Source organism: Lithobates pipiens, unplaced genomic scaffold (genome assembly GCF_037356315.1).
Source record: "Lithobates pipiens isolate NorthernLeopardFrog02 unplaced genomic scaffold, aLitPip1_a1.2 Scaffold_25, whole genome shotgun sequence".
Lineage (NCBI taxonomy): Eukaryota > Metazoa > Chordata > Amphibia > Anura > Ranidae > Lithobates > Lithobates pipiens.
The window spans coordinates 223,190,234-223,211,428 of NW_027507787.1; the positions used below are offsets into that span (position 1 = coordinate 223,190,234).

General features: G+C 44.4%; 1 protein-coding gene across 3 annotated transcripts in view; it reads left to right on the forward strand.

Annotated features, from left to right (window-relative positions):
• The first annotated feature begins 240 nt into the window (after positions 1-240).
• LOC143930912 (scavenger receptor cysteine-rich domain-containing protein DMBT1-like) overlaps positions 241-21,195 on the forward strand; it is a 41,120-nt gene continuing 20,165 nt past the window's right edge. Inside the window, exons 1-6 of one of the 3 annotated variants that reach the window (XM_077455595.1) lie at positions 241-368; positions 7,976-8,005; positions 12,133-12,447; positions 15,396-15,425; positions 17,326-17,646; positions 19,149-19,178. In XM_077455595.1, coding sequence (XP_077311721.1) covers positions 251-368; positions 7,976-8,005; positions 12,133-12,447; positions 15,396-15,425; positions 17,326-17,646; positions 19,149-19,178 — 844 coding nt within the window. In that variant the 5' untranslated portion in view covers positions 241-250. The remainder of the gene's footprint in view (positions 369-7,975; positions 8,006-12,132; positions 12,448-15,395; positions 15,426-17,325; positions 17,647-19,148; positions 19,179-21,195) is intronic. The other 2 variants (XM_077455596.1, XM_077455597.1) reach the window with 2 other exon arrangements.

Genomic DNA, 21,195 nt, shown 5'->3' on the forward strand with positions numbered 1-21,195 from the left:
AGCATGATGCTGCTTACAGAGTAAATGGCTCTGGGGACAGGGGACCCCGAGAAAATTCCAGATCCCTTCGGGGGGTATGTACTATATAATAATTATCTTACAAAGTTTGCGGTTGTTTTGACAGAAACATGAAATACTGACTTCAGAAATACATGTTATAATTGTCCTGTTCATATGCTTTACAATGTCAGAGATATTCTCCAGGGATCAGTACAAAAGATTGACATGAATAGGATTCTCCGCCCCATGAATGCACATTGTTCCTGGCACTTGTATAAAGCTGTGTCCTCTGTATGGACTGGCCGAGGAGTACAAGATGCCGCTCTTACCCGTGTATCTGGTTGTGATATGGATTCTGCAGAACAGAGGTAATGTACCACCAGCTTGGCTATGAACCATCTACTTCTGGGTAATGCCAGCACAGATTTCCTTTTGGGGACAGGGCAGTGTAGAGTTGGGCAGATGATGGTATACATTTCTTTTATTCAGCCTACAAGCTGAACGAAAAAAAAGAAAAATCAAAGCTACTCATATGGGTGAATCTTCTGCTGCGGCTCATGTATTCTGACAGCTGACGGCATCAGAAAACCCGAACAGTGCCTGCACCTGATTGGACACAGGGGCTGTCCTATCCACAGTTTTCCTCCTGGTTTTTCTATTTTTGATGGGAAGGATGTCCGGTGGAGTGGTGCCAATAGAGGCTCTCACATAGCGAACTTGGCCGGTTCATTAGGACGTAGCTAAATTTTGCTCAGTGTATGACCAGCTTAAAACATAATTAACTACTTCAATGCCGGGCACTTACACCTCCTTCCTGCCCAGGCCAATTTTCAGCTTTCAGCGCTGTCGCTGTTTAAATGACAATTGCGTGGTCATGCTACGCTGTACCCAAACAGAATTTTTATAATTTTGTTCTCACAAATAGAGCTTTCTTTTGGTGGTATTTGATCACCTCTGCGGTTTTTATTTTTTACTAAACGAATAAAAAAAGACATAAATTTTTTTTTTTAAAAAAGCTTTTCTTTTAATTCTGTTATAAATTTTTTAAAATAAGTGCGTTTTCTCCTTCACTGACGGACACTGATAAGGCGGCACCGATGAGGTGGCAATAATGGGCACTGATAGGTGCACTGATGGGCACTGGTAGGCTGCACTGATGAGTGACACTGATAGGCTGCACTCATGGGTGACACCGGTGGTCACTGATAGCCGACACTGATGAGCACTGAAAGGCTGCACTGATGGGTACATATGGGCACTGATTAACGGCACTGCTGGGCACTGATATGCGGCACTGATAGATAGCATTGATAGGCATCACTGATGGCACTGGCAGGCATTGGGGATGGGCACTGATTGGCAGCTGCCTGGGCACTGATTGGCATTTACCTGGTGGTCTAAGGTGGCATACCTGGTGGTCCAGTGGGGTGGCCATCCCTGGTGGTCCTGGCAGCATCCTGGTGGTCCTGGCTGGGCATCTGAGGGGGGGTTGCTCTGATAAACAATCAGCACAGAGCCCCCCCTGTCAGGAAAGCAGCCGATCGGCTCTCCTCTACTCATGTCTGTCAGACGTGAGTGAGGAAAAGCCGATCAACGGCTCTTCCTGTTAACATCGTGATCAGCCGTGATTGGACACAGCAGATCACATGGTAAAGAGCCTCCGTCAGAGGCTCTTTACCGAGATTGGTGTAGTGGTGTGTCAGACTGACACATCACCGATCACCGCGATGTGCGCCCCCATGGTCACGGGTAGGGATGAGCCGAACACCCCCCGGTTCGGTTCGCACCAGAACTTGCGAACGACCCCCGCGTTCGGTACGAACGTTAGAACCCCATTGAAGTCTATGGGACTCGAACGTTCGAATTGGAAAGTGCTAATTTTAACGGCTAATATGCAAGATAGTGTCCTAAAAAGGGTTTGGGGACCTGCCTCCTGCCTCAGGGGACATGGGTCACTGCAAAAAAAAGTTTTAAAAACTGCCGTTTTGGCGGGAGCACTGATTTTAATGACGATTAAAGTGAAAAAAAAAAGTGAAATATTCCTTTAAATATGGTGCCTGGGGGGTGTCTGTAGTATGCCTGTGAAGTGCCACGTGTTTCCCGTGTTTAGAACAGTCCCTGCACAAAATGACATTAAACGGAAATAACACCATTTAAAACTGCTTGCAGTTTTAATGTTATATCTGGTTCCTGCAATATGGTTGAAAATCATTGAGAAACATGGCATGGGTAGCCCTCCCTGCCCATTACCAGCCTATTTGGGTCTTGTACGCATATTAAGGGGAACCCCGTACCCATATTAAAAAAAGGAAATGCGTGTGGCCCCCAGGCCCTATATACTCAGAACAGCAGTATACAGGCGGTGCAAACAAGACAGGGACTGTGTAGGTTTGTTGTGTTAAGTTGAATCTGTTTGTCATTTTCAACCGGTACATTTTTAAAGTGTAGCTCCAGTCAAAAAAACTATCTTTAAGCTTTTTGGAAAACATAGGGAAGGGTTATCACCCCTGTATAATTTGTTTTGTCGTCCATCTTTTTTCATCTCACTTGCTGCTGTCTCCTTGCGTTTGCAAGTAGGAGATGTTTGTAAGTTGGATGTTTGAAAGTAGGGGCCTGCCCTATATTATAGCGGTATGTACTGGGTACAGAGCACGCAGACAGCACGCACTATCTCCTAACACTACTGACTGCAAGCTCTATTATTAACCACTTGTTAGCCCAATGTTTGCATAAAGTGAAAGATGAAGTTATGCTGAGTAAATAGATATCAAACATGTCACTCTTCAAAATTGCACATGCCCGTGGAATGGCGCCAAACGTCGCTACTTAAAAAATCCCCATAGGCGACGCTTACATTTTTTTTTTTGCAGAGGAGGTCTAGGACTAGAATTATTGCTCTCGCTCTAACATTCTCGGCGATACCTCACATGTGTGGCACATGCGAGCACATGGGGACATGGGCGCTTTAATTTTTATTTAATTTTTTTATTGTTCATTTTATTTTATTTATGTTAGTTTGACATTTTTTTCTACAAAAATATATTTTTGATCACTTTTATTCCTATTACAAGAAATGTAAACATCCCTTGTAATAGGAATATGGGGTGACAGGTCCTCTTTACAGTGAAATCTGGGGGGTCAATATGACCCCACATCTCACCTCTAGGCTGGGAAGCCTGAAATAAAAAATAAAAAAAAAGATTCTGGCTTTGATCGTACTGGCGAGTTGGTAGAAGCACCGGAGGGCGGTGAGGGGTGGGGGGCGTCTATGGCTGGGTATTTCAGGGTATCACCGAGTATGGCTGGGTATCTCTGAGTATGGCTGGGTATGGCAATTTATGGCAGGGTATTACAGAGTATTGGCGGGGTACTACAGAGTAATAGCAGGGTACTGCAGAGTATTGGGGGGTACTACAGAGTAATGGCAGGGTACTGCAGAGTATTGGGGGTACTGCAGAGTAATGGCGGGTACTGCAGAGTAATGGCGGGTACTGCAGAGTATTGGGGGGTACTGCAGAGTAATGGGGGTTACTGCAGAGTAATAGGGGGTACTGCAGAGTAATGGCAGGGTACTGCACTGCAGAGTAATGGCAGGGTACTGCAAAGTATTGGGGGTACTGCAGAGTAATGGCGGGTACTGCAGAGTATTGGGGGGTACTGCAGAGTAATGGGGGTTACTGCAGAGTAATGGGGGGTACTGCAGAGTAATGGCAGGGTACTGCACTGCAGAGTAATGGCAGGGTACTGCAGAGTATTGGGGGTACTGCAGAGTAATGGCGGGTACTGCAGAGTAATGGCGGGTACTGCAGAGTATTGGGGGGTACTGCAGAGTAATGGGGGTTACTGCAGAGTAATGGGGGGTACTGCAGAGTAATGGCAGGGTACTGCACTGCAGAGTAATGGCAGGGTACTGCACTGCAGAGTAATGGCGGGGTACTGCAGAGTAATGGCAGGGTACTGCAGAGTATGCACTGGTATTGCAGAGTATTGGCAGGGAATTGAGGGGTTAAATTCGGTGAGCAGCGATGTGGGCACTGCAGATGCAGCCCACATCGCTGCTGACACCGATCTCTTTCCCCTCCGCTGTACCGATCGGTACAGAGAGGGGAGGGAGGAACAGGCGTCATAACATGACGCCGGTTTGTTTCCAAGTGATCACTCCGTCATTTGACGGAGCAATCACGTGGTAAACGGCCGCTATGAGCGGCCGTTTACCGTGATCCGTGATGCGACCCGGCGGTCACGGATGCTCTCGAGTGCGCACACCTCGGTGCACGCGAGAGCAGAATTCTGGGAGGCCGTTAATTAACGGCCTCTCAGAGTTAAACAACCGCCCTGAAGCCGTTAATCGGCAATGGGCAGTTGTTAAGTGGTTAAAGCTAGATCACTAGCTATATAGGTGAGGTGAATATAGTGGTGTATACTGCAGTCAGGGCACAGACAACAACCACTACACAGCAGCAAGATAGGAAATCAGCCAAAAACGATTGGTGTGTACTGTGTTGAAGGTACACAGAACACCCACTGCTTCAGATGCTAAGTAACACACTACACGAAGCCGCCTCAAAGGCGGCCTTATATAGTGTGGGGCGTGCACTACACAGCCTGAGCTATGATTGGCCACAGGCAGGATGCCTGTGGCTAATCATGGCTCTCCTCGCTGCCGGCGCTGCGATTGGCCAAGCATGCGGGGTCACAGTGCATGCTTGGCCAATCATGGGGCAGCAATGCACTGCGCCACCGCAGTGCATTGTGGTCCGCGCGCGCGTCACTCGAATTTTGACGCGAACGGCCCAAACGTTCGGAATTCGCCGAACGGCCGAACAGCCAATGTTCGAGTCAAACGTACGTTCGACTCGAACACGAAGCTCATCCCTAGTCACGGGAGAGCGGTCATTCTGGAGGGCCATCATATGACGTCCACCCAGAACGAGAGCCGTGCCGCCCAGCCATCATTTTATGCATTAAGATGAAACCCCCCCCGGGCCCCCCTTTTACTTACCTGAGCCCTGTGTTTCCCACGATGGGAATGAGCACACCAGCGCAGACATTGGCTCCCGCTGCTGTCAATCAGATCCAATGACGTGGGCCCCAGAGGGGGGGGCGGAGCTGAGTCCTGCTTTCTGTGTGAATAGACAAAGAAGCAGGACAAGGAAACACGCCCACATGAGTGTCCACGAAGGAGAACGCTTCTCCAATAGGGCACTCAAGAGGAGGAGCCAGGAGCGCCGTTGAGGAACCCCAGAAGAGGAGGATCGGGGGCCACTTTGTGCAAAACCAACTGCACAGTGGAGGTAAGTATGACAAGTTTGTTTAAAAAAAAAAAAACCTGAACCTTTACAACCCCTTTAAAGGCAAAACTTTTTTTTTTACTTTTTAATAGAGTGGAGATGGATTAGAACTTCTGTCAGGTTTTTTTGGGGGGGTTTCCCCAGAAAAGTAAGAGGGGAAATCTTCCAATGGGAACACAATTGGCTGCATTAATTTGTTTCTTTTATGTGTGCCTGGAGTTCTACTTTAAGCTGCTTTTATAAAATGCTGAGACAGAGCAAAACTTATTTTATATAAAAAAATAATGTGTGGCCTGTCGGGGCTGCTAGTATTAACTGGTTATTCCCAAAAAGTATAGAGGCTGCCCACCACAGCAAGCACCAGTCCATTCACATCGGCTCCAATAACAGTGTAGTGGATGTCTTTTTAAGATTTATTGCTTGAAGAAACTTCAACTGTAGATGGGTCAGGCCATGGGATACCCCAAAATGATTAGTACTTAGTAATTAGAGGGAACTTTCCCTGAAGTATTTGTGAGAGCTGGACAGTCCAATGCCTCACAACTGAGTACCATGAGGCAGGTTTTTTTAAACAGTTTAAGGCCTCATAGCTGAAGACCATGGGGCAAGTCATTTTGTCATCTGGTTATCTTGCACATCTGCACAACTACCGTTAGCCAATGCACTTTAAGGTCTTTACTCATAAGACCCCAAGATAGCTGCCACTTTCCATCTTCCTCTGGACACAGGCCAGTAATGTGGTCCTTCTCCAGAACAGATCCCATGTGTTTAGGTCCAGTAATCAGCTTCTAGCAAGTTCAATCCAAAATAGCTGCCATCTTCCTCTGGACACAGGTCACTGAGTGATGTGGTCCTTCTCCAGACCAGATCCCATGTGTTGAGGTCCAGCAATCAGCTTCTAGAAAGATCAGTCCAGGCCCTCAGCCCTAATTCCACCTCAAGAACAGCTTCACAGTTCATGGTAGCAACCCCTCAGACTTGGAACCCTCCTGGGGAGTGAGAGCCCAGCTCTCCACTGCTTCTGACCATTTATCAGGATTCCAGCCCCCTATTGGACACCCATCTCCAGGGATTGGCTGGAACATGATCAATATTCAGGCTGGTTATTTGCATCTCCCCCCTCTTCTTCTAGATTCAGGGGGAAGCAATCAAACCCCCAGCCTGTTAAACCATGATCAGACCAGGACAAATGATCACTGCTCCCTTAATTACAGAAGGAGCCAAAAACTAAATTTACTTTGCATCCTACGGTAGGAGGGTGCTACAAGTGAAAAATATGTAGTTGTTTGTTACTGATAATAATTACTTAAAGAGGAACTGCAGTCTGCTCACATATTTTGTAATAAAACATCTTTGCCATTCTGAAGCTTCCCTCCAACCACTTTGTATATTATTTTATATAAACTGTGATTCTGTACTTGCCAAATATGCTGCAGAAATCTCCCTCCACTGAGTCTGGCTTCAGCCATTTTAACTGTGGGCAGCTGAAGCTGCTGCCTGTTCACTTCCTGGATTTAAACAGGTGTCACGTCCCATTCGGCTACCCATCACATTTTGCTACCCGCTGGAGTGTGCATGTGCGACGGCACCATATGCGTTCCAACACAGGGCCCCCCCCCCACGGCACGCTTCGCTTGCCACGCTTTGGGCACAGCCTCGCTTCACTCAGCGTTATTATAATCTAACTGTATGTCCACTTGGATGGCGGGACTTGAACCTGGACTCAGGGGCGGAACGCATATGGTGGCGTCGCGCATGTGCAGTCCAGCGGGTAGCCAAATGTGATGGGTCTTCATATGGGATGAAATAGAGGCACACAGAGGCACACCTCCAGCTCTACAGCTCTCATTGGCCCTCTTATGACTTATTCCCCTCCCTTCCTGGCAAACTCTCACGAGAGTGATAGAGAGAGCTGTGCATGATGTTATAAGCCTAGGCTAATGGCCAGACAAGAAACAGGAAGTGGGCTGTATATGGTAATTACTGGCAGAAAAATAAATGTTTTATTATCCAAAGTTAAAACAACAAGAAGGGCAGAGGATTTAGAGCGGAGTTCCGCCAAAAAAATTAAAATTAAAAGTCAGCAGCTACAAATACTGCAGATGCTGACTTTTAAAATATATACACTAGCCTGTCCAAGGCACCCGCGATGTCCTCACCCGAAGCCGACCCGTCCCCTCGGCTCCCGGGTGGAGGCGTCGGCATCTTTAGTAAAGAAATCGCTAAGTGAAGCCTTGTGGCTTCACAGCCTGGTTCCCTACTGCGCATGCGCGAGTCGCGCTGCGCATCCCCACTGGTCCCTGCTGTCTTCTGGGACCTGTGTGTCTCCCAGAAGACAGGGAGGAGACGGAGGAGGGGTCAGACATGGCGTAGATAACGGCGGATTCTGCATGATCTATCACCAGAAGTGGGAGCAAATACCTGAATTAGACAGTGCTCCCCCCTCCCCCCCTGAAAGGTGCCAAAGGAGGAACCGGATAAGTGGAAGTTCCATTTTTGGGTGGAACTCCGCTTTAATAGAAAGTTGAAAAAAATGACTGAAGAATAAGCTTTGAAATACGAATGGCATTCATTGTTGTAGAAATAAAGATATTTTAGGACTATGCGGTAGTTGCATACAGTGCATGTATGGTGTCCATAATTCACATGACCGATTATTTTACTGATTCCCTATCTTTTGACAGCCTCCAGCTCTTCTTCCACTATCGGGGATGGTAAGTACATTCTTTAACTACATGACTATACATCACTAATGATCCATAAACAGCAACCGTCCTGCTTATTATTATTGCTCAATATCACACGCTGAATAATAAGAATAATGGAAAAAAATCAAACATGATGAGATCTACAGCCAGAATTAATACTCCAAGTACCCATTCAATTTCAAAAAAGTTTTTATTTTTTTCAATATATAATGAGCACCAGTACTAAGAACTGGAAACTGGCAAGAGATAGTTATTGTATTTTTTATTATTTTAAACAGTAAATAAAAGTTTAACCGCTTCAGCCCTGGAAGATCTTACCCCCTTCCTGACCAGAGCACTTTTTGCGATTCGGCACTGCGTCGCTTTAACTGACAATTGCGCGGTCGTGCGACGTGGCTCCCAAACAAAATTTATTATTCATTTTTTCTCACAAATAGAGCTTTATTTTGGTGGTATTTGATCACCCCTGTGGTTTTTATTTTTTGCGCTATAAACAAAACAAAAAAAAGAGCGTCAGTTTTGAAAAAAAAAAACTCAATATTTTTGACATTTTGCTATAATAAATATCCCCAAAAAATATATACATTTTTTTCCCCTCAGTTTAGGCCGATACGTATTCTTCTACATATTTTTGGTAAAAGAAAATCGCAATAAGCGATTATTGATTGGTTTGCGCACAAGTTATAGCGTTTACAAAATAGGGGATAGTTTTATGGCATTTTTATTAATAATTTTTTTTTTTTTTTTAAATGGTGACATTCATAGATTTATATCGTGAGTGCGACATTATGGCGGACACATCTGACATTTTTGACACATTTTTGGGACCATTGTCATTTATACCTGTGTAAATGACACTGGCAGTGAATGGGGTTAACCACTAGGGGGCAGTGTAGGGGTTAAGTGTGTCTTGGGGCGTGTTTCTAACTGTAGGGGGGGGGGCGTGGCTACGTGTGGCACGTCACTGATCTCTGCTCCCGATTACAGGCAGAACAGGGAGATGTTGTTTACATTAGCATCTCCCCGTTCTTCCTCCCCATGAGGCGATCGGGGGTATGCAGCAAGCTCCGTGAGTCGACTCGACTCGATTGCCACGCACGTGAGCTGGCTGCCTCTTAAAGGGCCACGTACAGGCACGTGATTCTGCCTGTACGAGCCCTTCTGCCGACGTATATTAACGTGAAGCGGTCAGCAAGCGGTTAAAGAACACTCAACCGATGTCAAAACTTCACTTCCGCCTACAGCTCTTAAAGGGCCTTTTTTATTTATTGCATTTTAGTGTAAATATGAGATCTGAGGTCTTTTTGCAATGCCCTTGTCTTATCTAATGCCACCAGATACCCGGCCACCTAGTGACAAAAGAGAGAAGTGCAGCAATTCCAGAATTGGGCTGAAATCAATTGACCTCCTAGCAATTAGCCAAGACAACTATCCCTTGGCAGATACATTTAAGAGCAACCTTGCCTAAACATCAGGGTGCTACATCAGCTAATACATTAGATAAAAGGGGAGTTGAAAATAGCTACTTTTGCAGTTATAACGCTGGGAACATGCTTGTGCGGATGTTAATTTTTTAAAGTTGCTATTTGGATTTTTTTTGTTAAATAATAATAAAATAAGCAACAATTTGTGAGGATAGATTAATAATAAAAATAATAATAATCATTTCTTTCTTGTCTTTGCAACTAATAACAATAAAGATTGACACTGGGTGTGGTAGGATTGTGCTGGGTGGCTATTCCAACACAGTCTCACCACAAAATAAAAATCCTCGTCTTCTGCCAGTCCAGTTCACACAACCATGTTGCGGTGGTGTGTGCTGAAAAAAGTACTGCATGAACTACTTTTTTTTTTTTTTTTCAGCGCAGTGTGAGTCAATCTACTGCCTCACATCAGACTGTGGCCAATAGAACTTAATGAGCTGTCATTGTGTGACTTCAAAAAAATTTGTTTTAAAAAAGTGAACAGTGAGATGCCCTGCAATTGGAGCATTGGCACTGCTGTCACCCCACTGCACAGCAGCCCTTGCGTTCTAATATAGCCCCTGGTGTAAATGTACCTTAAAGCGGGAGTCCACGTTTTTTTTTTTTTTAAAAGCCAGCAGCTACAAATACTGCAGCTGCTGACTTTTAAAATAGTGACACTTACCTGTCCAGCGCGCCCGCAATGTCGGCACCCGAAGCCGATCTCTCGATCGTCTCTTGGGTGCTGCCGCCGCCATCTTGGGTATGGGAATCAGGAAGTGGAGCCTTTCGGCTTCATTTCCCGGTTCCCTACTGCGCATACGCGAGTCGCGCTGCGCAATAAGGATGGATCCGCTGCCTCTGGGATCTGTGTGTTTCCCAGCAGGCAGCGGGCAGCTATCCGGGCAGCTATCCCGGAAGTGGGTGCAGTTACCTGTACTGTACAGGTACCTGCACCCCCCTCCCCCCTGAAAGGTGCCAATTGTGGCGCCGGAGGGGGGGAGGATTCCAATGAGCGGAAGGTCCACTTTAGGGTGGACCTCCGCTTTAAATGTCATAAAATTTATTTTATGTTTCTGTTTTTATCATTCCTTTATTTTTATTTTTTACATAAATGAATGGATTTGTGCCTGTTAGTAGCATAGTTCTGATCTGTGAAGTGAGTGCAGTGGTCAGTCACCATTGTCCTCACTTCAGTTTTCTACATTTATATGAATGACTTTGTTTACTTTACATAATTACAGTAGGTGAGGTTGAAAAAATACACAAGTCCAACCATTCATGCCCTCAGAGGCAGCTATCAGATTGGGACGGTGAATTGTCACATCAGGCCTTATCCAATTGAGCCCAGGGCAGCTACCCTTCCTGCCCACCCCTTGTCCTGACTTGTCCCTTACCTTTTGCTCTGGGGACAACTCTTAAACCCCGTACACAAGATCGGACTTTCCGACAACAAAACCGTGGAATTTTGTCCGAAGGGCGTTGGCTCAAACTTGTCTTGCATACAAACGGTCCCACAAATGTTGGCCAACAATTACGAATGTAATGACGTACTAGACATACTACGTTGTTTTTCAGCTCTTTAGCGCCACCCTTTGAGCTCCCTCTGCTAATTTTGTGTTAGTAGCAGTTTGGTGAGCATTGATTCACGCTTTTCTTTTCGCTTTTTCCGTTTCGCACTTTTCAGTTTGTTTCTGAACGGCCGTTTGTCAACCATCCATGTTGCAGAATCGGAGGAGATAACATGTTGTTCATTATTGGCCTTGGAGTTATTGCTTTGACATTTTTTTTTTTTTTTGTTGAATAATGATCGGATTTGCTATATTTTCTATATTTTTGGATGCATAGAATGTACCTTTTGGTTAAATTCTATTGGCAGATAGCAAGATTAATTTATTTTTATTTTTTTAATGCACAATTAAATTGTATAGAATAATACTTGGCGATGTGTTTTACTTCAAATGACAGTTTGGGAGTAGGCAGTTACATTTTATAAAATACAATGTAAAATGCAATGTAAAAAACATAGTTGTATCTGTGATCTTATAAACTACGGGATAATGGTGTTGTAATAATAAAAAAAATATATAATAATATTATTCTTGATATCACTAGAAAGAAAAAGCCTTTGAAAATTAGTTTGCAATAACTCCATCAGTATCACCAGCAAAGCAGCTTTATTATTATCCCATTACAGAAGAAGAGAATTGTGCGCTGCATTTCCAGATTTCATAATTTGCCGCGTCACGAATGTTAATTCTCCATTATGAATGCTAGTTTACAAGACTGACCAATTCTGCTTCCGAGCATGTGTGTTTGTACTCTGGACTTTTGTCGGACAGACTTGTGTACACACGCTCGGAAATACGACAACAGACATTTGTTGTCAGAAAATTTGAAGACATGCTAGGCAACATTTGTTGGCGGAAAGTCCAACAACAAAAGTCTGATGGAGCGTACACACGGTCGGATTGTCCGCCAACAAGCTCACATCCAACATTTCCCGTCTGAAAATTTGTTCCCTCAATTTCTCTCTCAGTGACATTGGTCACATATACAAATAGTAGGGTGAATCTCATAGTATCTCTGTCATATTCTGGTTTCTAGTTTTATAGTTTAGACAGTTGTGTGATTGATGGCTGAATTTATTTAGTATTATTTTATCTACAGAGAGTCCTCCGACATCTCTGCGGTTGGCAGATGGTGAACATGCCTGTGCAGGACGGGTAGAGATCTACCACCGAGGAGCCTGGCAAGCTGTGTGCGATGATGGCTGGAACAGAGTTAACGCAGAAGTGGTGTGCCACCAGGCTGGCTGTGGAAGTCCTCTCGTTCCACTTGTTAAGTATGGACAAGGCGGTGGGAACATCCTCTTTGATGATTTGAGTTGCAGTGGAACAGAGCAGACGCTATGGCAATGCTCACATCGTGGGTTCTATGTACACGACTGTATGCCTTTTGAACATGTTGGTGTTATATGCTCAGGTGATTATTTCCTTCATAGTACATGATAGATATGCAGAAGTCTATATAGAATTTAAGCTTTGGTAATGTTCAAATTTATTGTACTGGTGCATGATCTTACAATATAATTTTTTAGTTTTTTTTATGGAGTGGACAGAGATTAGACCATTGGGTTTTTATTGCAGTCTGTTTCTGCATGAAGATTCCCCTCACTTTCATTCATGGTGGCACCAATTGCTGGGACAAGAAGTAGGGAGTAGGCACAATTAAATCTGACACAGGTTCTGTTCTTTTCTAATTCTATCCAAATCTATAAAAAAATAATAATAATAACCTGAGTTCCAGCTTTAAGGTCCTCTCATATCTTATTTAGCAATCTGTAATGATACTGGTCAGCTATTGGATATTGTTTGTTATTAGGTAAGTAAGCTTCCTAGAGCTATGAACAGCCTCAAAAAGATCTGGAAGAAACAAAATAGGACATTATTTTTTGACCACTTTAATAATAAAGAAATTAAGATTGATGGCTGAACCCCATAACCTTAAAGGCTCGGGAATAGTCACACCTTACAACCCTATTTGTTTTGACTTAGGATACCCCTTTCCCCTGGTGGGTCTGTCCTAGGTCCAATTACATTTTCTGCATTGCTTGGGAAGAAAGGTAACCTCTCTGATGACTGGGAGATTGCAGACAGTTACAGTATCTCACAAAAGTGAGTACACCCCTGACATTTTTGTAAATATTTTATTCTATCTTTTCATGTGACAACACTGAAGAAATTACACTTGTCTACAATGTAAAGTAGTGAGTGTACAGCTTGTATAACAGTGTAAATTTGCTGACCCCTCAAAATAACTCAACACACAGCCATTAATGTCTAAACTGCTGGCAAGTGAAAAAATTGTCCAAATTGGGCCCAATTAGCCATTTCCCCTCCTTTGTGTTATGTGACTCAGTGTTACAAGCTCTCAGGTGTGAATGGGGAGCAGGTGTGTTAAATTTGGTGTTATCACTCTCACTCTCTCATACTGGTCACTAGAAGTTCAACATGGCATCTCATTGCAAAGAACTCTCTGAGGACCTGAAAAAAAATAATTGTTGCTCTACATGAAGATGGCCTAGGTCAGGGATATGCAATTAGTGGACCTCCAGCTGTTGCAGAACTACAAATCCCATGAGGCATAGGGAGACTCTGACAGCCACAAGCATGACACCCAGAGACAGAGGTATGATGGGACTTGTAGTTTTGCAACAGCTGGAGGTCCACTTATTGCATATCCCTGGCCTAGGTTATAAGAAGACTGCCAAGTCCCTGAAACTGAGCTGCAGCTTGGTGGCCAAGACCATACAGCGGTATAACAGGACAGGTTCCACTCAGAACAGACCTCACCATGGTCCACCAAAGAAGTTGAGTGCACGTGTTCAACATCATATCCAGAGGTTGTCTTTGGGAAATAGACGTATGAGTGCTGCCAGTATTGCTGCAGAGGTTGAAGGGGTGGGGGGGGGGGGGGGGGGGTCAGCCTGTCAGTGCTCAGACCATACATTGCACACTCCATCAAATCGGCTGTATGGTTGTCGTCCCAAGAGGAAGCCTCTTCTAAGGATGATGCACAAGAAAGCTCGCAAACAGTTTGCTGAAGACAAGCAGACTAAGAACATGGATTACTGGAACCATGTCCTGTAGTCTGATGAGACCAAGATAAACTTATTTGGTTCAGATGGTGTCAAGTGTGTGTGGCGGCAACCAGGTGAGGAGAATAAAGACAAATGTGTCTTGCCTACAGTCAAGCATGGTGATGGTCTGGGCCTGCATGAGTGTTGCCAAGACTGGGGAGCTATAATTCATATAATATAATATATAATAATAATAATACATGTACTGTCACATACTGAAGCAGAGCTTGATCCCCTTCCTTCGGAGACTGGGCTGCAGGGCAGTATTCCAACATGATAATGACCCCAAGTGCACCTCCAAAAAGACCACGCCTTACTAATGAAGCTGAGGGTAGAGGTGATGGACTGGCCAAGCATGTCTCCAGACCTAAACCCTATTGAGCATCTGTGGAGCATCCTTAAATGGAAGGTGAAGTAGCGCAAGATCTCTAACATCGCACCAGCTCTGTGATTTCATCATGGAGGAGTGGAAGAGAACTCCAGTGGCAACCTGTAAAGCTCTGGTGAACTCCATGCCCAAGAGGGTTAAGGCAGTGCTGGAAAATAATGGTGGCCACACAAAATATTGAGACTTTGGGCCCAATTTGGACATTTTCACTTAGGGGTGTACTCACTTTTGTTGCCAGTGGCATTTCTTCAGTGTTGTCACATGAAAAGATAGAATAAAATATTTACAAAAATGTGAGGGGTGTACTCACTTTTGTGAGATACTGTAGTTGTCTCATCTCTATTATTTATTTGAGTATAGTAGCAGTGATATAGGAACCAAAAGATGACTAAAGATCTTATATCATTTGCTGGTGAGCTTATAAATTGCATCTATTTGTTGCTACAAATTGTTTAGGGTGAACAACTGTAAATTGAGTCCCTCAGGTGGTCTTTATCGCTCCCCAGGGACCTGAAAGGAAGATTTCCACCAATCACAACTGTGACTCAAAAAGTTTGTCTTTTCAGTTGAGTTTGATTTTTTCAGCTGAGCTACTGTTATGAGTACTATGCTTTTTCCATAAATGCCTGAATAGAATAGACCAGTGATGGCGAACCTTGGCACCCCAGATGTTTTGGAACTACATTTCCCATGATGCTCAACTACACTGCAGAGTACATGAGCATCATGGGAAATGTAGTTCCAAAACATCTGGGGTGCCAAGGTTCGCCATCACTGGAATAGACCAATGCCCAGAAAGACTTTATAATGTGCCATTTAGTGGATTCTGCTTGGAGATGTATGTAGATCACAGTGTGAGGGAACAAGTAGAATTAATCATGTCTCCCTTTATATGCTAAACAGATGCCAAGCTATCTGGTACTGAACTGCCAGGTAAGTAAAATCAGTGAGTTTTAATTGATTTACTTATTATTATTTGTGTGAAAAACATAGCCTTAACCTGTTTATACATACTGTGACTAGACTGACCAACCCAACCTGAGAATTTGTGCTAGGAGGGGGTATTTGGGGTATTTGTTCTAGAAGCGGTGATAGGGTAGAGGGAATTTGTGAAAGGAGGGATTTTTTTAGGGGTGGGGGTGGGGGTGGGTTGTGTCAGTAATGCCACGTACACACGACCGGACTTTCCGGTAGATTAGGTCAGACGGGATCAGTCCATCGGACAATCCGATCGTGTGTGGGCTAGTCCAATAGTTTTTTGAAAAACCCACCTAGAAATGGAACATGTTTCAAATCTATCCGACGGATTCAATTCCGACAGACTAAAAATCGGGAAAACCGTTCATCTGTGTGGTAGTCCGACGGATCAAATACGACGCAAGGGCAGCTATTGGCTACTGGCTATTGAACTTCCTTGTTTAGTCCCGTCTTACGTCATCACATTCAAAACGAACGGACTTTCGAACGGACTTAGTCCGTTCATGTGTGGCCAAGTCCATTTGTTCGGAAAGTCCATCAGAACTCCGCCGAAAGACCATTGGGAAGACCGTCGGACCTAGTCTTCCGGAAAGACCGGTCGTGTGTACGTGGCATAAGGATGATTGGGTGTATTTGTGCTAGAAGGGGAAATTGGGGAATTGGGGGGGGGGGTTGTTCTAGGAGGGGGGTTTGGAGTGGGGGGGTGCTGTGGGGATTTGGGGAGAGAGAAGATTTGAGCTTGGAAGGGAGATGGGGGGGTAGCAATTTGTGATGGGAGGGGGGATTTCAGCAGGGGGGTGAATTTGTCTTGGGAGGAGGGGGTAAGCATGCAGATTATTGTTAATTTTTTTGAGGGGGGGTTTTTGCTGACAGATAATTCTCATACATCTTGGGGGGCACAGTTTGGCATGTTCACCCTGGGCTCCAGATGGCCTTGTCCTGGCATTGGATGAGACTGCTTCTTAATCTTTCAAGACGTTGCCTGCAGAGAAATGTGAGATCACAGTAGCTGGCCTCCATGGGACTTGGTGGGGCCCTTGCTTTACGGATGTAGAGCTTCCAGCGTGTGGTATTCCCGCTGGGAAATACCCAGAGGGATGTCCTGATGCCCTGGACAGGAGAGAGTAGGGGACAGAAAACAAACTGCCCAACCCGGAAAAGTGGCAATGACTGCTGCCATATTTGGTGAGGAGCTGAATGCCCTGAAGTTGTATGTCCTGAAGTTGTCTACCTTTAAGGTGCGAAAGTAAAGCTCTGAAAATGTATTGGACTCTTCTTGCTACCATAGGTCCATCCTTTAAACTGGTACTTGGCTTAGCCAGGAAGAATGTGGGGTGAAGTGCTGGTCATGGTAATGTACATGTGCTGATGAATCTATGATATTTGGCTCCCATCTGGCCATAGATGGATTGAATCTCATCAGTTCAGCAGGAACCAGCCGAGATTCAATTAATCTATGGGCAGGCTGGTTATATTGAAGCTGATCCATCAATTGACTTCAGTACAACTAGCCTGTCAAATGATTCTATTGTACCCCCTCCATTGTACCCCCCAAGCATAGTTAAAAAGCCACTCCTTGCTGTCAGTGCCCAGCTACTTCAGGAGGTGGCAAAGGAGGCAATGCAGAAGAATCCCTTATGCCACCTCTAGAAGGCGCCAGCTGATCCAAACTATCTCATGGTAGCCTTGGCCCTGTAAATAGTAAGGATTCTGATAAAGCTGAAACCATACCTTATGGGAAGGTTTTACAGAGCAGATCATGGTGTTTCAAGCTCCTTAGCCACTAAAATGTAATCGGGTCATACACATACTATAACCTAGGATCTGTATTAAACCTTTGTGTTTCTCTTCCCAGCAGAATCTGTTATAGACCTACGCCTGGTTAATGGATGGCATAGATGTGCTGGCCGTGTGGAGCTGTACTACCACAATTCTTGGGGCACGGTATGTGATGACCAGTGGGACATTAGAGACGCAGAAGTTGTGTGTAGGCAGCTTGGTTGTGGAGCTGCAGTTTCGGCTCATGGGATGGCACACTTTGGCGAAGGAAATGGGAATATAGTCCTGGATGATGTGAACTGTGCGGGTAACGAATCTCTCCTAGGTCAATGCAAACATCGGGCATGGGGAGAACACAACTGCCAGCACAGCGAGGACAGTGGAGTCATCTGCTCAGGTATGGAAGAATGGAACTGGTTACAGAGTTAAGTTGGTTAAAAAGAAGCATTTGGCCATCAAGTTCAACAAAGAAGAAAATGTCTATCTCTCAGACAAATTACTAGTAGCCATTTTATGGAAAGAAATTCTTTTGTTCTAATTAGTTCTAAAGCCTTGTACACATGATCGGATTTTCCGATGGGAAATGTGTGATGACAGGCTATTGGCGGAAAATCCTTCCGTGTGTACGCTCCATCGGACAATTGTAGTCGGATTTTCCGCTGACAAATGTTGGATGGCAGGATTTCAAATTTTTTTCCACGGTCAAATGTCTGTTGTTGGATTCTCCGAGCGTATATACACAAGTCCATCGGACAAAAGTACAAACACGCATGCTCAGAAGCAAGGACAAGCCAGAAGTGGTCGGTCTTGTAAACTAGCGTTCGTAATGGAGAATTAACATTCGTGACGTGGCTAATTATGAAATCTCGAAATACACAGGGGTTGATTTACTAAAGACAATTTGACTGTGCACTTTGCAAAGGGCAGTTGCTCCTGAGCTTAGTAAATGAGCAGAAGCTCTGCTGACTTCCATCATCCAATCATGTGCAAGCAAAAATGCTGTTTTTTTTTATTTTCCTTGCACATGATTGGGTATTCTTTGCAAAGTGAAGGTTTACCTCATTTACTAAGCTCTGGAGCAACTGCACTTTGCAAACTGCACAGTCGATTTGTCTTTAGTAAATCAACCCCACAGTCTTTGATTTTAGCAATATGTGTACAGTTATGCCGCGTACACATGATCGGAATTCTCGTCGGAAAAAGCTCTGATGGTTTTCCCAATGGAATTCGGCTCAAGCTGTCTTGCCTACATACGGTCACATCAAATTCTGATCATTTATAACGCGGTGATGTACAACACGTATGACGTGACTAGAAAAAGGAAGTTCGATAGTCAGTAGCCAATAGCTTCTGTCTCGTAGTTGAATCTGAGCATGCATGATTTTTGGCGTGTCAGAATTGCATACACACGATCGGAATTACTGATAGAAAGTTTTTCTGTCTGGAAAATTGAGAACATGCTATCAATTTTTGGCTGGCGGAAATTCGGACAGCTAAATTCCGATGGAGCATACACACATTTTCTGATGAAAAGATCTCATCGGTCTTTTTATGGCCGGAATTCCGATCGTGTGTACGCGGCATTAGAATTCGACTGAAGTTTGATGTAAAATTTGATTCGAATTTCCGAAATTCGGATGAATTTATTTTCGTTATTCAGAGCATTCAGTAAAACAAATTATATTGTAATTCAGCTATTCGGATATATCCAAATCTCCGAATAATGACAATTTGTCTGAATATTAATTCAGAATAAAACAAACCGCACATGTCTAGCATGGACCCTGAAAACAGCCCCAAGATGGAGAGATATTAGAATCTCTTGGGTGTAATCATGTTTATGCTGTTTTTTTTTCTTTTTCATTTAAATACGTGATGTTTATCTCTTTTTCTCTGCAGTAGTTGGAGTTCCTGTACCAAGGGCTCCAGGTAAATCTTTTATTACTACAGATCAATATCAGATTTGCCTAACTAAGTGCTCATTGTACATTATCCAGACCTTATATGTTGGATTGTTTAGTCAACTTTGTTAAGGATTAGCCAAAAATCTAAAAATCGAAATCCCCACCACAACGACCACCCTCCCTGCCAATATTCAATTCACCCTGCTGCCTAGGCCCCCTTTGCTGGCCTGGACCCCATGCAGGAGGACTGGTGGTACCCCTTATCCATGGCCCTGAGTGTGACATCACCACTCCACCTCTACACCTCGTCCAATCAAAGAACACTCTGTATTCCTTAAGATAATGGAAAGCATTATTTGAATGGTGGCCGTGCCCAACTGCACACCTCCCAACTCTTTGAGAGGGGAATGAGGGACACCTATTAGAAAAAGTATGTAGGCATAGGACACGCCCCCTGCCATGCCCCCTTAAAGGAGAAATATACAAGGAAAATGATTAGTTAAACCCACAAGTGCTTTTTTTTTACCACTACTATTCCTTTATACTGGCCTTTGAAATTTACATTGTTAGCCCTTGTACACACGGTCGGAGAATCTGTCGGAATGAGTCTTATCGGACCGTGTCGTCAGATAATCCGACTGTGTGTGATATGCATCGGACTGATTCCGTCCTAATCTCCGTCCGACCCAATTTTCCAACATGTTGGAAATATTTCCCGACCAACTGGGCCGGATGGACCTAATCCGATCATGTGTAGAGCATTTTGATCGGACCAAGTGCCACGCATGCTCAGATCAAATTCCTACATCAAAGCTATTGACTACTAGCCTGAAAGTAGTCCCATCGTAACGAAATTACGTCATCACGTTCTGAAAGATCGGATTTTCCGCCAACTTGGCCCGACTGTGTGTATGCAACAGTTTCGGACACAATCCGTCGGACTAAATCCGACGGGCAAAATCCGACGGATTTGGTTGGCAAAATCTCCGACCGTGTGCACGTGGGCTTACACTGGTCCCAGCTAGACACATTTAACCACTTTAATACCAGGCACTTTCTAGGTGGGATTGCTCAGATGGGTTTTGACTAGGGTCCAAACACCCCTAAGCTCATCTATACCCTTTTTTGGGGTTCAGTATTTTACTTTATTGAAGCTTTACAGAGATTACATTAACAAAGTGAACTTTATCAAGTATTAGGAAGGGTCTTCTAAAAAGTTTTACTACGAGGTGCAAATAACAAGGCAAAAAATAACCAACATGTAATCAATGTGAGCAAATCCAGAAGCTAAACTTGAAGTATGGTGCATTGTCAAGCCTCCCCAGGCACCCCGTTTGGGAGCAATCTGTGCCGCGCGTAGGGGGGGGCAACAACACGCCCAACTATCTAGGTACTTATTCAAAAAAGGTGTGAGAGAGTTGAACAGTAATTTCCAGAGTATACGTTATAACATAGGAGTATTATGTGCGAAGCAGGTACAATATGTTATTTCATACAACTCAGTAAGGATCATGGGGGGCTGAGTGGCCATTCAAAAAATAAAATAGAAATACAGTGGAAACTTGGTTTACGAGTAACGCGGTTTTAAAAGACGGGCAGATTTTTTTTATTAAACATCCTGACTCGGTTTGCGAGTGTTGTCTCGCAAAACAAGCAGGATTCAAGCCAATGGGGTGTGCAGTACTGCATTTGGCCAGAGGTGCGGGGGGGGGGGCGCCGGTGACGCTCGGAACAGTTTGGGGCCGTTCGGAAATACTTGTAATCACGAGAAACACGGGAACGGAGTATTTCTAAGCATTTCCGAGGGTTTCCGAGTTCAGCTGAGCTGTCCCCGAGTATTTCTGAGGCTCTCCGGCAGCCCCCCACCTATGGGTGCATGCGATATTGCATGCAATAGAACTCAATGCGGAACAAATTATCTTCGCTTCCATTGACTTCTATGGGGAAACTCACTTTGTTATGCGAGTGCTTTGGATTCCAAGCATTCTCCTGGAACGGATTATGCTCGTAATCTAAGGTTCCATTGTAGGGGAAAGAGAGAA